The sequence below is a fragment of the Ctenopharyngodon idella genome, chromosome 3 (assembly GCF_019924925.1).
Source record: "Ctenopharyngodon idella isolate HZGC_01 chromosome 3, HZGC01, whole genome shotgun sequence".
In the NCBI taxonomy this organism is placed as follows: Eukaryota; Metazoa; Chordata; class Actinopteri; order Cypriniformes; family Xenocyprididae; genus Ctenopharyngodon; species Ctenopharyngodon idella.
This window is the reverse complement of record NC_067222.1, coordinates 39,233,346-39,249,938: the sequence shown is the minus strand read 5'-3', so window position 1 is coordinate 39,249,938 and position 16,593 is coordinate 39,233,346. Positions and strand designations below refer to the sequence as shown.

Genomic DNA, 16,593 nt, shown 5'->3' with positions numbered 1-16,593 from the left:
ACAACCAAAAACATGTTTGAGAATGAGACGCAGCTCCTGTCACCAAAAGAGACTCCTTTGGTGACAGGAGCTAAGTCTCATTCGGAGTCTGTGTCCTCCGGAGATCGCATTTGAAGGCTGAATAGCCTACTTCATCAAGGATGTCATATTTAAGAAAAGTAACCGTAATAAAATTGACTGATATTCATTGTGAGGTGTAAAATACTGTAATTTCTTTCTTACGTTGCAATCTAACGGTTATTTTTCTTAAATGAGACTGCCTCGATGATGTATGCAGCCTTCAAAGGGTGCAGCCCCTGAATTGGGACACAGCCATTGTTGAAAAATCTCTCGGCTTCCGTATCCCGAATGAAACGCGTTGATGGGCATGCTCTTGCTCTTCCCTGCTTCCCAATGTGCATACTATCAACCCTATCTGCCCTAAATAGTATTGAAAATTACTAATGTCACATATTATTTAGGATGGATAGTATGCACATTGGGACGTAGCCCTTGTTCTGGGTGATGTGTGTGCGCACGCTTACCAGGGAGTGGTGTCTATACAAGGAATTCTGCCCTTTGTTACGTGATAAAGGGCCATACTAGAAAAAAAACTCTCAGAATCCCTTACCGAAACCGGAAGTAGTCATTTGGCACAGAAATACTCCGTCATACGTCCAACTCGTGTTTTGAAACTCTGGACATGTTTAGCATGAGAATGCAACTCTTTAACAGTGTAAATAAGTCAGAATGCATGAAATAGCATTGCACCCCCTCTCTAACCCTGTTCCTGGAACCTAATTTGACAAGGCTGCAGATGTTACAATTATGTTCTGTTTCTCTGTCTTGTTTAGTTTTAGGGTACGTTTACATGAAACAAGGATCCGTGTAAAATGGCTAAAAACTGTATGAACTGCATGAACTGTATTGTTCATGCCAGGCCAGTAGTTGGTGATATCTCTTTGTAAAGAAACACTATACGCTCCTATAGACGCATGTGCATGACATCACGGTTTTCACAAATTCGTTTTTTTATAGTTTACACAGGGACGTTAACGGTATAGTTTTCAAAAACTTGCACCTTGAAACCCATTTTCAGAAGTTTGTGTTTTCAGGCCCCCAAAACACCATTGTCATGTAAATGAACTTCCAAAACACATAAAAAGTTTTTTGCTGAAAACGTTGTAGTGTAAATGGCCTCTAAGTCATAGTTTTCATTGGCGGCGTCCGAAAACTTAGGCAGCTGACTTGTTGTCTTATATTCAATGACTCTGCGGGCAGCGTTTGCGCACAAAGATAACTCGTGAAACTAATTTCAGACAGACTGCTGAGGCAGAGTAACAGTTTATTGATCTACAGCAAGATAGAGCGAGCTTTGGTGAGAACTAAACAAATAATTATTTACTACAGTAGTAATTTCTCGCTGGAAATGACAACAGAAGTGGAAAACATTGGTCAAAAATGACGAGACATTGGTCAAAACTGACCAGAAACAACAATTTTCAGACGCCATTTTTTCTAGCTCAACTGTCACCGAATGGAAAGCACAGGACTCTGGGATATCAAAGGCAGCGAAGGATACATCTATGCTGACTTCAAAAATCGATCAGGTGAAGGTATCTCAGGAAACAGGATGTGAAGCTAACATTGGATTCGGATGTGCCTCGATGCCTTCCTACTTTGGAATGTTTCCTCCGAAGGCAGCATTTTTTAATTTTCGGATTCAGCCACTGTCTCTGTTTTGCCTTAGTTTTAGTCATTCATCAATTGTCGTGGTTTCTCATTAGTTATCACCTGTCTCCTATTTCGTTGATTACCTTCCTTGTGTATTTAAGCCCTCAGCTCTCCCTTGTTCATTGTCTCTTCTTAAAGTTATGTTATTATTTGTTCATTCTGCATCATGCATTATCCTTTGTAAACAAGCAACCCCTACAGACAAGATTAACCCTTTGACGTGTACGATCACACCACCGGTGTGATTAGAATGTTCAGAGCATCACATGATCAACTGCCAAATTCAAATGTGCGTGCATGCTTTGGCTGGCGCTAAACCAGAGACGGATGCGCGCAGCACTTTTCATATATCACAAATATGCAGCGTTTTCAACCACATAATGTTTATTTTAGGTTTCAGACATTTAAATACACATAAGTACTAACAAAACAATACATTAAGAATTTGCAAAATACACACTGATGTCTATGGAAGCGGCAACAATCCTTTCCATTATAATTAGATGACGTTTTATTCATATCAGATAAACATTGTGTAATTAACTTTAAAGTTTATTCTTCTCCTAGTTCACCATGCAGCTCACTTACTTTCATGTATTTTGGGAGACGTGAATCCAACAGATCCGATTATCTGAACTATGGTGGCGCCCCATCGCGCATAGCTCAACTAACACTAACAACTAACCTTTATAATATCGTTATAAAGGTGTTTAAACAGCAAAACACATCTACTAGCACATATTTGACAATCGGAATATCATATACTTCATGCTATAGTTAACAAATTTGTGAATATTTTTAATAAAAAAGGATAAATTAAATAAAAGCAGATCATCAGTCTTACAGCTCTATTGTGGCTGCGGTTTGTCAAGTGACAAACAATGGCACGTCACCATGGAAACAATAAAGTGATACCTTCTAAATAACTGTCGCCTTGAACAACTCGGGGTCTCAGCCAGAATATTTTAAACTTACATGTGAAAGGGTGTAAACAGCGAACATTATAAATGGATATTCCCATAGTCCATCTCCTCCTGCTGGAGTAGGGGGATCGCTCCCTCGAGGATCACACTAGGGACTTTCTCGACCTGACTGCTACCCTTAACTCACTACCCCAACTGCTCGCTTTGTGTTTTCTATCACACCGGATTTAACGAGCGGTCTGCGCCTGCCTGTAGATGTTCCTTCAGAGAGCTTCGCTGAGTTTGTGGAGTGGATGCTGGTACAAAATGACTCTCCATATACTGTTTACATTGTGGACGAGGATATCCGCAGCCCAACTCCAGACCCAGAGCCCAGCCAACCAATCACTTGTCACTACCTACTGGCGTTACGTTGTAATGGATACAATCTTTAGTTGAAGCATCAAGTCACTTTCAAAAGGTGATTTACTCTGTTTTGATATCAGTGTTTATATCCAAACTAAAACCTTTTATCCCAGTACTTCTGTGATTATTAGTGTTTGTAACACAGATATAACGATACTGTGTGGTTGATTATTTAAATATATGAAAAATAAAACAAGGGCTTCAAAGTTGCGTTTAGTCAAATGTAAACAGTAAGCAGTAGTCCACCACAGCCAGCAGCAGCTTTTCATCCTGGACAGATGGATTTCTAGTACTTGGACTTGGGCTTTTGACAATACATCGGAGGCTTAAGCCCCCAAATAACCCTAGTTCCAAGTCATCCCTGGTTAAGCCTAGCACCAAGTCTTCATTGCCCAGCTCCAGTCTCCTTCATTGTTGGTGGTCCCGGACAGCCTCCATCTCTGTCCTCCACTGTCAAAGCTATCCAGTTCATTGGCCTTGTCTCCACTGTCTCTCTTCAACCCCTTGGATCCTCCAGTGGCTCCCAGTCATCAGCTGTGCCTTGGCTTGCTAATCCTTCAACTCTACCTCAAGCCTTCAAGTCCCAGACTACACCTTGGCCCTCTGACCCATTGGCTTCACCTTTTCTCAATGCTCCCTCGGCTCCACCCTGGACTGCCATCCCTTAGGCTCCGCCGGGCTCCCTCATCCCTTTTCATCCTGTTATTGCTCTGGGTCATCCTCCTGCTCCTCCCGTCTCTGCTCTGGTCCCTCCTGTCTCTGCCACGGCTCCTCCCACCTTCATCTCCTCCCTGGTTGTCGTCTTCTCTGTGTCTTCCTCAGTCTGCTCCTCGTCCACCTTCAGAGCCTCCTCCCTCCCTCCTCAGTTTGAACTGTAAATTGCAGTATGAGGGCACACTTTCTAGGGGAGAGGAAGTTGTGTCACATAGAAACAGGTGATTATTATTTGTTCATTCTGCATCAAGCAACCCCTGACAGCAGAATTGTGAAGTCATGCGACCATGGTGTGGTTTGTTTATACATTTAGCTTTTTACTTTTGCCGATTGTATTTAGGCTTCAAAATTCATAAAAGTTACGTTGATTTGTGAATACTTTTTGTAATAAAATAAAAAAGCCCTTTTTTTTTCTTCTTTTTTTTTTTGTCAAGGGAGCTAGGGAGATGCTAACTTCTGGGTTGGCCTACAAAACTATGTCATCCCTGCAGCGCTTTATAGCAGCAGCATCTAGCAGGGGCTTTACAACCCATTCTGATAAACCCAAACCCCTGGGAGGGGCTAAATGTGCAAGCTGAACTATGGGGAGGAGCAACACATGTTGCTGTGATCAAATAAAATTTTGACCAATTTGTGCAGAAATCCACACTCTAAAAATGTCTGGTTTAAAAACAACCCACTTGGCAACTCAGCACTGGGTAAACATTGGACAGAACACATGGGTTAAAGTAATAGCTACTGGGTTACACATTTTAACCCAATGTTAGCTCATATTGACTGAAAGCTGGGTTAATTTTTTCCCCCAAAAATGGTTATTTCAATTTTTCTTGCAGCAAACGTTATTTATATATTTAATTTATATAAATTATTTACTTATATATATTGATAGGCAATCAATATATCATTATATTATATTACAATACATTGATATTGTAAACTACATTAACTGTACGCTTGTAAATAGCATATCTGTACATTCGTTAAAACAATTGTATATTTTTTCTCTAGTTTTCTACTACTGTATTTTATTGCATTATTTACATTTTTGTTTTCTTATATTATTTTTATATTTCATCTCTACTATGTGTAATTCCTATATGTCTGCACTATCATAACCTATTGTGTGTGTACGCTTTTGTATCTTCAGCTCAATCTTACTTAATTTAACCTATTTTCAGTTGAACACACTGATAAAGGATTAATGACAACTTGGTGTCCCTCTTGTCTCAATCTAAATAAGTTCTTTAATGCAAAAAGACAGGAAAACTCATATAACAAAGAGGTATCCTTACTGTACCTGAATTATTACTAACGAGAACTTATATTAGAGACAGAATTATATGAGGAGAGGGACACATTCTTGCCAAACATCTCACATGCCTTAACCTGAGGTATAAGGCTACAAGAACTCTGAACCATCCTAATGTAGGGCAATAATGTATAATGCACATATATGTTCATATGGCCCAGCTTGTATCAGAGCTGGAGCAGGTGGCATCTCACTGACACAAAACCCATGTCAGAACCATTTGTCTGTCAAAGGGTACTGTCTGCAAATTAAGAGCATTTTGAGTGTTTTAAAAACTGAAAAATAATTTTTTACTCCTTAACCACTGCAAGGTCAACAACTTTTCACTGATAATGCTGATTATGATGACAACAGTTTGTTCATTTTAGAGAGAAATGTCGAAGCTCATTAATCAATGAGAAATGCCTATATCATTTTTCACTTGATGAATAAAAAAGACTCACGATCCACACCTTGTTTGATAGCCTGTATTTATTGTATTTATAGCCTATACTTTTTCAACGCTTTAATGCATTGAATCATCATTGAATAAAGGCAGAGATCTCAAGCAGGACTTCAGAAATAACGGCTGGTGAGAGCAGACACAACTACAGACAGGAGCTTCTGCCAGGTGGCCTGAACTGCAGGGTTGAAAGCGGCTCCGAATTTGGTCGCAATGACAATGGTGAGGCAATCGGCCAACAGCTGCGTGAGTCAAGAAAACGTACATTTGTTAGGTAATCCTAATTAATACGCTCATATTTTGAAAATAAAGCATTTACCCTGAAGTTGTCTGGATCGACGTTTAGTTTCTCGCAGTGCAGCTGGCTGAGTTGGGAGTAAGTGCCTTTGATGTCATCCATGTTCTTCACGGCTTTTTCCAACGCATTTAGCACAGTTTTACCATGTTGTGCCACCTTGGGATTGCCCTGGATTGCAGCTGCACTGGAAAGGTTTCCAAAGGCACCGAAATACCTCTGAGTCCAGGGATATACAATCAGCAGCCTGTCATATGAAACAATGCAAATAGCTATACGAATCAAAACTCTTTTCAAAATACACAATGAATTAACGATGTGTTATGTATAATCTTTGCACGCTATCACATTACCTTGCCAGAGCCTGGGGTCCGATTTCATCGACGTTGATTGTGCCCCAGACATTAGCAATAGTATTGCGCTCGGAATCTGACCACTCCACCATTGTGATTATCTCTTCTTTTTTCAACAAGTGTGAATGCTGAACTTAGATGCGCGAGGGGTTTTTATTTATACTCGCACTCTCCGCCCCACACCAGTCGCAGAGACTGATTGGCTATGTGTGGTACCTATTCGTACTTGGTTCCGAACCTAGTTAATTACATTTTGATTAGAAACTGCGCAATAATATTTGCCAGGAACCCATTTCGTACATCACAAAATAAATATGGATTCAATCATCAAAATCACGAATGTCGACCCGTGTGTTGTGCGTATTGTGCTTGCCCCAAGAGTCCAAAATCTAAGGCTTTATGTTGTGATTTGTTTAATTCCAAATTCAGAAAATGTTCAAACCTTATATAGCTATCGACCTAATTATGCTAAAATAATAAATAATGAAAAACACTAGGCACATGAGTCGTATGGCACTTGTCAAAGCTGTACAATAGGCCTATTCTGTTATAATATTTAGACAAATGAATCCGTATAGGTGAAAAGCTCAGTCATGTATATTCTTAATATAAAATTAACACGAAATTAAAATGAACGCATTTAACATCTAATTAAAGTTTTTAATTTGAACGATTGCCCGCTTATTTTGCTTTATCTGGACACTCAGACCCGTTCATCCCATTTCAAAATGTTCTTAATTTGTATAATCTTGATAACCGTGGATGTCCTGTTCTTTTTTAATTTGCCCCACCCTTTAGGTGCCATTTGGTGTCCCCAAACGACCCCGAAGAATATCTCATGCAAAAACAGCAGACTGAAGCCTAATATAAATACAAATTGTTCCGATAAATCTGTTGTTAATTTAATAAAAAAGCAAGGAAAGTATTGTTTATGATTTCAGACAAAACAGCCAAGACATTTAATACATTACATTAATTTTTCTTAAATTTAGTTATAAAACTGTTAGAGTTGTCGCAATCCTTTAGTATTATGTTCGATAGGATTCTGTATTTCTGGTAATTATCGCTGTTTTTAAAGAGATGATGCAAAATGGATTCATAGACATTTTCTGTTTTGTTTTCCTAATTTAAAATAAACAAAACCATTCACTATTTTAATAAAATAATGAATGATGAAATGAATTGACAAAATTCGTCTGTAATTCTTGGCTGAAGCCTGAGAGGTGGAGCTGGTGCTCTGTTGGGTGTGGCAGCACGTTATAAAAAGACCCCTTATCCTTCAACTAAAACTTTGCTCCTCTAATACCGAATTGGAAAGGATCGAGAAATGAGTCTGACAGCTAAGGATAAAGCCTTGGTCAAGGCCTTCTGGGGTAAAATCTCTAGTAAGGCCGACGCCATAGGCCAAGAAGCTCTGGGAAGGTAAGACCTCAACATTTAAATTAATTTTGGGCTCATAGCCTACAAATCAATGTCGAAGAGTTTTGCTAAATCTAATACAAACGGATTCTTCTCCTTTCCCCAGAATGCTCATTGTCTACCCTCAGACTAAAATATATTTTCATGATTGGACTGATCATTCTGTCAGCTCTCCCCAAGTGAAGAAACACGGCAAAACTGTGATGACAGCCATCACTGATGCTGTGGGCAAAATGGATGATCTTATTGGTGGAATGAGCGCCTTGAGTGAAATCCATGCCACTAAGTTGCGCATTGACCCTGTAAACTTCAAGGTGAGAATATAATTGCTATGTGCTTTTTGTGCAGTGTTTCAATCCTTTCTCTTGAGTGTAGCCTACATTTAAGGTGTGAAGATAATCTGACACACCCAAATCATGGTGTTGCGCACTCTGAGTTCAATCAAAAGGAGACATCCAAGATGTGAAATAAAAATGCGGATTATTATTCATAGTGTATTAATTGTTCATTTACTACTTTTTGTGTTATTTTTTCTTATTCTTTTCAGATTCTGTCCCATAACATCCTCGTGACTCTTGCAGTTCATTTCCCCGCTGACTTCACCGCAGAAGTGCACGTGTCCGTGGACAAGTTTCTCGCGGCTCTGTCTGCTGCCCTCGCTGATAAATACAGATAAAATCATCATTCAGGGGCTTCTAGTTTATCTGCAAACAGAGCTACTTGAAATAATGAAAAGTAAAATATCAGACGCAATCAATAAAATCTACAACAATCAAAACGTGTCGTACGTGTTTTTTTTGTTTGTTTGTTTTTTGTTTTTTTGGGTGATATTGTGACATACTGATAAGCCTAATCTTTCCATTATTGTTAATAATAGTTGCAACCTGCACTCTTAAATAGGCATTGAAAATTGCCAGCTGATAAACCGCCGGAAACGCGATCATAACCTAAACGCCACTGTTAATACTTTGTAGAACCACCTTTCGCTGCAATTACAGCTGCAGGTCTTTTGGGGTATGTCTCTAGCTTTGCACATCTAGAGAGTGAATTTTTTGTCCATTCTTCTGTGCAAAATAGCTCAAGATCAGTCAGATTGGATGGAGAGCGTCTGTGAACAGCAATTTTCAAGTCTCGCCACAGATTCTCAATTGGATTTAGGTCTGGACTTTGACTGGGCCATTCTAACACATGAATATGCTTTGATCTAAACCATTCCATTGTAGCTCTGCTGTATGTTTAGGGTCGTTGTCTTGCTGGAAGGTGAACCTCCGCCCCAGTCTCAAGTCTTTTGCAGACTCTAACAGGTTTTCATCTAAGAACAGATGAAAACCTCTAACAGGTTTTCATCTGTATTTGGCTCCATCCATCTTTCCATCAACTCTGACCAGCATCCCTGTCCCTGCTGAAGAAAAGCATCCCCACAACATGATGCTGCCATCATGCCAGAGCACCTTCATCCCACATGTTTGCTGTGTCCCCCACATGGCTTGTCGCAAACTGAAAACGGGACTTCTTATGGCTTTCTTTCAACAATGGCTTTCTTCTTGCCACTCTTCCATAAAGGCCAGATTTGTGGAGTGCACGACTTGTCCTGTGGACAGGTTTGCAGTTGTACCATACTCTTTCCATTTCCGGAAGATGGATTGTAGCTACAGTGCTCCGTGAGATGTTCAAGGCTTGGGATATTGATATATAACTTATCCCTGACTTCTACAAAAGCATATACAAACCTCAGATAAAAGGTCTGTCTTGAAAGGTTTATAGGCCTATTTAAAAACCAATTTCTTCTGGAGATTTGTTATTTTACTTTTAATTACAAGGAAATTATGATTTGAATTGGTAGCTTCACAAAGTTGTTTACATTCATTTTGCATATTATTACAAAATCTTGGTTAATGTAAATTTATAAATTTGGTCCATTGCTACAAGTTAATTCTCAATGATGCCATATCGCTTTATTTTACAACTGAAGATGAATATGTCAAAATGTACATAATAATACTTCAGTCTCAGTTGCACTTTCCAAACTAATCACACATAAACTTTTCTTCACTGAACAGTAAAAAACTGCCCTCTTTGTTGTCTTTCTCTGGCTCGTTGTGTCTTCACTGCATGGCGACTGAAATGTATTTATTTGAATGTTTATTAATAACTGTTATTTTACGGATTTATTTATGAATGACAGATAAACTGTGCGCTCTTAATTTCAGTGTCGTTCGTTATGGATGGTTTGCTTCGTATACATTCTGACTGGACCATCGTGAGACAAAATCCTCAAATCATATCCACAAGTTTCCTACGCCCCATGAGGCCTTGCGTCAAAAGTGGGAGTGTCTTCCGGTTCAAAGTAAACAAGCTGGACGTGACACTCATTCATTCAACAGTTGACAGTCATTCAAGATTTAGCGATCCAAACTTGCGAACGTTTGGCTTTTACTTAAAGATTAAAGATTCCAGCATCAATATATGAACAATGTTTTATAATAAAAAATGTTACAGTAACACTAATTTATTAATTTATGTCAGGAGTGCACATCAATCATGCTAAATCTAACTGATATTTATATTGACATAAAAAGAAAACACATACCTATTCAGTTGCACCTGCTTCCATTCATTTACGATCACAAGAGTGCACAAAACAACTCCATTATGGTTTTTAGGTCCAAAGGCTTACACATTTAGAAATATATTGATAACATACCCTATGTTTACGTCACTTTTCTGAGCATTTCTATTAATTTTCCTCTAAATTATGTGATGATTGCAATCCGAGGACGTTTGAGCGATCTCTCCTGTCTATCTATCCTGATCCTTTCAGCCAGAGCAACAGAGGGAGCTCATGAGAGGAAAACAGGAGTTATGAGTTATACGAGTTAACCGGAGTGTGTGAATCTGTGAAAGATATGCATATGCATCCGGTATCAACAAAGGCACAGGGAAGAGACAGATAAAACATTAAACCAAATAAATACACGATTATAATCATATAAGAATTATCTACGTTCCTCAAGCAGTCTCTGATATTTTCCATAAACGTGTGTATTTATTATCACAATGGTTAACATAAATAGCCTTTAGCATCGCATATGACAGTGGAAACGCAACTGGCTCTGGCACGCACGACACCAGTAGGAGTAAAACATCACATCATAAGGCTTTGGTGCTAGCATCAGTGACAGGTTAAGAACAGACAGCGGGTTGTTCATGTGTTGCAGGGCCAGGATGCTCTTGCAGTCATGCAGCAGCACTTTTTGTCAGTAAAGTAAAGAACAATTAAGGACACGAAAACTGTTATTGTATTGTGATATTATTAACTAATAAATGTACTAAACTGAAATGTTGTCCCTGAGTGCCGTAACGACATCTCTCATTAAGGTTTGCAACTTTACAAAGTAAACAATGATCCGAAAAACACTTAGCCTCTTCGCTAATTAACACACAAAATACCATTGGTATGCTACTTCCGCCGCCTCACCGGAAGTTGTACCCACATTCTTTTTTCACAGTAGCGCCCCGCGGAAACAGGTGAATAGGCCTACTCAACTTCTATAGACCTTAGCCCGCCCCTTTTCAGCGCTGAGCTCGTTGTCTTTTGACTTGCGGTTTGCAAGTTTTAAAATCTTCTGGGTCAAAAAAAAAAAAAAAAAAAAAAAAACTTCTGGGTCTACTGACATTTGTTAAGACATCTGCTTTAAACATTACAATGATCACGATAACTTTAATTAACTCTACAACAAGTAAATCAACAGCGATGCCATAGAAATATACAGAGCTACCGCAAAAACGGAAGTTCAAAGACAATATTATAAAAATGGCGGCGCGCTTGTTTCTCTGGCGCATAAGGTCTATAGGGTTTACAAATAAGGTGAATGAATGATTGAACGAACGAACGAATGAATGAATTTATTTATTCATTCATTCATTCAAATAAGTTCTCACTCAAACGGGAGTAGCCTAATAAAAATATAACCTACCATATGTTATAAGTTGGCCTGTCAAAATGCTAAACCCCTTTACCATTAAACTTTTTTTATTTTATATATTATATCCCTATATTTACAATGAAATATGTTCATGCTAAAGTGTTAAATATAATTGAAGACAGGGTTCGGGCATCCTGTCTTGTATTTGTTTGTTTGTTTCGTAATTAGGGGTAAGCACCGAAGGTAAGTTAATTAAGCAATATTCAAAAACAGGTGCATTTATTTTCTATACATTTTTATTTTTTTTTTTTTACTTTTATTAGACTTCAGATTTTATTTATTTTAATATGTTTTTTTAATGGATGGTTTTTTTCCACCTGCAAACTGTGTTTTGACATCTCTAGAAGGTCTTCTAGCATAACTTTAGAGTCTGTCTCCGGACTAATGACGGATTGATATTAAAATATAAAAATAAGCAAACGTTAAGATTACATTTCAATAAATTGTCAATTATAGTTACTGGGGCAGTGTTTGTCTTGTAGCCTAATGTCATATACAGAGCTAATTTTAATAGCTATATAGTTGCTGGAAACAAAACTTGCAACAAAAATACCTGAACCATAAATGGGGTCCCGCGTTATCCATCCTTTATGCTTTAGTTTTAAATAAATATATGCCTATAGCTTTCTGAAGTTTCTGAATACAGGAGATTGATTTTTTTAATGACAGTGACAGTTATTTTGACAGTTAAGTTATAATCCATAAATTTCCAGCTGCTGCTTGTTGTTTCCATGGTTGTCCAGCTGTGTTGTCAAATTGGGAAAGCGCATTACAGTCAATATATGTCATGGTTCGTTATCGGTACTAAAAGAAGTAGAAATGCTTTTATAGCTTATAGCTCACAGTATTAACTTACATGTAGCATACACTCTTAAAGATAAAGGTTATTTACTGGCATCGATGGTTCCACGAAGGACCTTTCACATCCATGAAACCTTCCCATTGCACAAAAGCTTCTTTATACTGGAAAAACCTCCTTAGATTATTAAAATGATCTTCACACTAATAAAAAAAAGGTTATTTTAAGAACTGTTCACTGAAAGGTTCTTTGGGGAACCTAAAATGGTTCTTCAGTGGCATCGCTGCAACCCCCTCCCCCCATTTGAAACCTTTATTTTTAAGAGTGTAACTTTCGACATTGCAAGTATTTGACAGATCTACACGGTTTGCTCATTTTAGTAGATATCCGTTGTAGTTAAAGTAGTTTAAAGAATTGACTATTGTTCAAATAGCATATAGTTCGCTGTTCTCTCTTATTAAAATAAATTGCAAACAAATTTGCAAACAGAGAAACTAATTGACTAATAAATAATTATATTTATAAAACAGATAAGAGTGTCAGCTTATTTTGAAAATATGCTATACAGCCACTGGAGGCTGCGATAAATTTTATTTCTTTTATCAATGAATTCAAGCGGTTAACACCCACAGTCTGCAAATCTATCATAACTGTCTTTTAAAGGCTTATTTATTAGGGCTAATAAGTTGCTGACGTATTAGGACTTGTTGATAAACTCACTAAAAAATCCTAAGAACCCCATATAGGCCTAGACAATAATATTGTTGAAAAACAGGATTCTTTTCTTAAGTTGCCATCAAGAGCCTTTTTGGTAACACTTCAGTATGGGAACAATTCTCACTTTTAACTAGTTACTTATTAGCTCGCGTATTGGCTGTTTATTAGTACTTATAAAGCACATATTAATGCCTTATTGTGCATGACCTTATTCTACATCTCTAAATCCTACCCAATGCCTGAACTTAACCACTACAACAACTACTAACTATTAATAAGCAGTAAATTATGAGTTTATTGAGGGAAAAGTCATAGTTAAAAGTGAATATGTGTTAACGAAAAGTTCATAATTCTGGTCATAGATTATAGTCAGTGTGTTTTGTGAAATAAATAGCAGCAAACAACATTAAAGTGCTTTTAGCATTATTTTATTGATCTTATTGTATAAGAATTAGATCTTTGTGTGAACAGCTCCGCGCGGTGCGATCTTCTGCAATATAGCTGGTATTCATTGGTGATGAGACTCTAATGGTACTGTCTGCACAGAGCGGACACGACGACAGACAGAAACTTCTGCCAAGCCTCCTGGACGTCAGCATTGAAACCAGAGGGGCCGAACTTCATGGCAGCGCATACGGTGATGCAATCAGCGAGAAGCTGTAGAGAAAGAGATCTATTAAGGTGCTGTTTTTCGGTGATGATTCTTCAACATAATATGAGCACAACCTACCCTGAAGTTGTCTGGATCCACATGCAGTTTCTCAGAGTGCATCACACTGAGCGCGGAATAGGTGGCCTTGATGTTGTCCAAGTTCTTGATGGCTCTCTCCAGACCTCCCATCACAGTCTTCCCATGAGCTGCCACCTTGGGGTTACCAATGATCGCAGCGGGGCTTGACAGGTTGCCAAAGGTCGCGAAATATCTCTGAGTCCAGGGATACACGATCAGACACCTTAAAAAATCAGAAGCATTAAGAACGGCATTAAATAAACTGAGTAGCTGACATCATGTAACAGAGGGAGTCATTATAGGATGCGTCTATAAAGAATCTGATGCAGTTGTACCTGGATAGGGCCTGAGGTCCGATTTCATCGATATTGAGCTTTCCCCACAGGCCAAGGATGGCAGTTCGCTCAGCGTCTGTCCACTCAACCATGTTTACGCTTTAGGATGTCCTTAGGTGCTTGCTGAAGTCCAACAGGAATCACTATAGAAATTCTGAAACCGGAGTACAATTTATTGATGTCTGATGTCTCCGCCCATTAAAATATGCAAAGTCTTATTGGATAATTTCTCTCAGCAGGTGACGCATACGTGTCTGCACCTCACTGATCGGACCCCGTCCAAAAAAGTTGTTTTGAAAGATGTTTAAAACATGAACAAGCGGTTTTTTTTTATTTTTTTAATTAAATATATGCATAACGAACTTTGGTCGTGCCCATAATGATCATGCCATAATATGCCCCACTGTTAGGGTTAAAAATAAATAATTTATGCTTTCAAAACAAACTATAAATACTATAAAAACAAACTATAAAACAAATAAATTACAATAAAATGTAGTCGTTTTCAGTGAAATCATTTTTAAGCCTCCATCAAATTGAATATTCCTTAGCCTATATATTAGTCATATCATGGATTAAGAATTTTAAATGAGTAAAAAAAACTATAGAGCTTAATAAAACATTTTGTATAAATCTTAATGGAACAAGGGAATGGAGGCATATTTTCATTTGTTTAAATTTATGAATACGAATAAATTAAAACGGTCCATTCCCTTGTTCACTAAGATTTATACAAAATGTTTTATTAAGCTCGATAGTTTTTTATTTTTTACTGAATTAAAATTCTTAATCCATGATATAAATATTATGTAAGGATTATTCAGTTCAGTTTCATGGAATTTTACTATACAATTGCAATTCGTAAATCTTAAAAAAGGCTTAATTTTTTTGAGTGTAGTGCACAGCACCTTTCAACTTTTGATTACAATGTATGAAAATTTTACGAGCGCATTTAGTTGATGATGAACTTTATTATTATGAACTTTATTATTTAGAATGAATTTTATTAGAAATACAACCATTTTTCAACGTTTAGAAAAAATGTCACAAATGGGTTATTATTTATTTATGATCAATTGAAAATAAAAATAATTTAATTTTTGTCATTGGATTGTCATTTAAATTCCACACATAGGCTATCTTTGCAAAAATGCTTATAGAATATTTTAAGCGCATCAAGGATGTAGAAAGAAAATCGTTATCTTCATTAAACAAGAAGCACAAAATTGGCACGTTTTTGATTGGACACCACAGGTTAGAGATCAGCAGAAAAGCGTTGAAGAGGTGTGGTTTGGATTGATTGCATGGGTGTGCCCATCTTTAGTTTTATATAAAAAGTGGGACAATATCCCGTTGTCGTTAACATCTTTTTTTCTGAAGACGATCTAACTTGAGAAAAAGAAGACGCAGCAATGAGTCTCTCTGATAAGGACAAGGCTGTTGTAAAGGCCCTATGGTCTAAGATCAGCTCTAAGGCCGATGAAATCGGCGCTGAAGCCCTCGGCAGGTAATACTGACCTATTGTTTTCCTATTTAAGTTGCGATTAGACTATTAACGATGTTATATAGAAACGTGTTAAATAACTTTGCAAATTACATGAAAAGCTAATGTTTTTACTTCTTCTAGTAGCCTACCTTCGAGCATAATGTTTAGATTATTATTGTTATTATTTTCTTCAGGATGCTGACCGTCTACCCTCAGACCAAGACCTACTTCTCTCACTGGGCTGACCTGAGCCCCGGGTCTGGTCCTGTGAAGAAGCACGGCAAGGTTATCGTGGCTGCAGTCGGCGATGCCGTTTCAAAAATAGACGACCTTGCGGGAGGTCTGGCCGCCCTGAGCGAACTTCATGCTTTCAAGCTGCGTGTTGACCCGGCCAACTTCAAGGTACACCAAAACAATAGCACTACCTACATCAAAAAATAATTAAGTGTAGGCTGCTCATCATGGACATGGTAGTAGGCTAATGGTAATGTGTTTCGCTTTATTCCTTTTCTAGATCCTCGCACACAATCTCATAGTGGTCATCGCCATGCTCTTCCCTGCCGACTTCACCCCAGAGGTTCATGTGTCAGTTGACAAGTTTTTCCAGAACTTGGCCCTGGCTCTTTCTGAGAAGTACCGCTAATCCTCCAGTGGGCATCCACAGGCAACACTGTGCGGCACGGCACCTCTAACCAACTCATGCATGATGTCTGAATGATATTTCTCAATAAAAGGCACAGAACTAACACAAGAAGGAGTCATGTTTTATTGCTATCTATTAACCTGTATTTGATCATGTCGATCATGTGTTCTCAAGCCCTTTGGGCAGGGTAAAAGCATCATCAATACGATATTAGTCAATCAATCGATGAATTTTTTTTTTTTTTTTTCTATTTAAAATGACTTAAATCTGGGGGTATTCCAGAAAGCATGGTTAGCTTACCTTCACATATGGGTTACAAGTAAA

General features: G+C 38.0%; 4 protein-coding genes across 4 annotated transcripts; 2 read left to right on the top strand and 2 right to left on the bottom strand.

Annotated features, from left to right (window-relative positions):
- Positions 1–5,517: 5,517 nt before the first annotated feature.
- hbba2 (hemoglobin, beta adult 2) lies at positions 5,518–6,406 on the bottom strand. The gene is made up of 3 exons (XM_051887685.1): positions 6,155–6,406; positions 5,826–6,048; positions 5,518–5,748 (listed from the first exon to the last, which is right to left on the bottom strand). The coding sequence occupies exons 1-3, from the start codon at positions 6,244–6,246 to the stop codon at positions 5,620–5,622; spliced, it is 444 nt and encodes a 147-aa protein (XP_051743645.1). The 5' UTR covers positions 6,247–6,406; the 3' UTR covers positions 5,518–5,619.
- Positions 6,407–7,339: 933 nt separating this feature from the next.
- Positions 7,340–8,351, top strand: hbaa2 (hemoglobin, alpha adult 2). Its single transcript, XM_051887694.1, has 3 exons — positions 7,340–7,576; positions 7,680–7,887; positions 8,121–8,351. The coding sequence occupies exons 1-3, from the start codon at positions 7,482–7,484 to the stop codon at positions 8,247–8,249; spliced, it is 432 nt and encodes a 143-aa protein (XP_051743654.1). The 5' UTR covers positions 7,340–7,481; the 3' UTR covers positions 8,250–8,351.
- Positions 8,352–13,487: 5,136 nt separating this feature from the next.
- hbba1 (hemoglobin, beta adult 1) lies at positions 13,488–14,416 on the bottom strand. The gene is made up of 3 exons (XM_051887683.1): positions 14,141–14,416; positions 13,806–14,028; positions 13,488–13,732 (listed from the first exon to the last, which is right to left on the bottom strand). Exons 1-3 carry the CDS (start codon positions 14,230–14,232, stop codon positions 13,601–13,603), a joined length of 447 nt encoding a protein of 148 aa, XP_051743643.1. The 5' UTR covers positions 14,233–14,416; the 3' UTR covers positions 13,488–13,600.
- Positions 14,417–15,384: 968 nt separating this feature from the next.
- On the top strand, positions 15,385–16,380 carry si:ch211-5k11.8 (Hemoglobin subunit alpha-like). Its single transcript, XM_051887692.1, has 3 exons — positions 15,385–15,647; positions 15,821–16,028; positions 16,141–16,380. Exons 1-3 carry the CDS (start codon positions 15,553–15,555, stop codon positions 16,267–16,269), a joined length of 432 nt encoding a protein of 143 aa, XP_051743652.1. The 5' UTR covers positions 15,385–15,552; the 3' UTR covers positions 16,270–16,380.
- Positions 16,381–16,593: the final 213 nt, after the last annotated feature.

Bases quoted from the DNA above. Each gene is read 5' to 3' on its own strand.
- hbba2 (XM_051887685.1), bottom strand. From the start codon at position 6,246: ATGGTGGAGTGGTCAGATTCCGAGCGCAATACTATTGCTAATGTCTGG. The intron at 6,049-6,154 runs GTAATGTGATAG...TTCATATGACAG, and splicing joins GGACCCCAGGCTCTGGCAAG to GCTGCTGATTGTATATCCCT. The intron at 5,749-5,825 runs GTAAATGCTTTA...TGACTCACGCAG, and splicing joins TCGATCCAGACAACTTCAGG to CTGTTGGCCGATTGCCTCAC.
- hbaa2 (XM_051887694.1), top strand. From the start codon at position 7,482: ATGAGTCTGACAGCTAAGGATAAAGCCTTGGTCAAGGCCTTCTGGGGT. The intron at 7,577-7,679 runs GTAAGACCTCAA...TCCTTTCCCCAG, and splicing joins GGCCAAGAAGCTCTGGGAAG to AATGCTCATTGTCTACCCTC. The intron at 7,888-8,120 runs GTGAGAATATAA...TATTCTTTTCAG, and splicing joins TTGACCCTGTAAACTTCAAG to ATTCTGTCCCATAACATCCT.
- hbba1 (XM_051887683.1), bottom strand. From the start codon at position 14,232: ATGGTTGAGTGGACAGACGCTGAGCGAACTGCCATCCTTGGCCTGTGG. The intron at 14,029-14,140 runs GTACAACTGCAT...TGATTTTTTAAG, and splicing joins GGACCTCAGGCCCTATCCAG to GTGTCTGATCGTGTATCCCT. The intron at 13,733-13,805 runs GTAGGTTGTGCT...CTTTCTCTACAG, and splicing joins TGGATCCAGACAACTTCAGG to CTTCTCGCTGATTGCATCAC.
- si:ch211-5k11.8 (XM_051887692.1), top strand. From the start codon at position 15,553: ATGAGTCTCTCTGATAAGGACAAGGCTGTTGTAAAGGCCCTATGGTCT. The intron at 15,648-15,820 runs GTAATACTGACC...TATTTTCTTCAG, and splicing joins GGCGCTGAAGCCCTCGGCAG to GATGCTGACCGTCTACCCTC. The intron at 16,029-16,140 runs GTACACCAAAAC...TTCCTTTTCTAG, and splicing joins TTGACCCGGCCAACTTCAAG to ATCCTCGCACACAATCTCAT.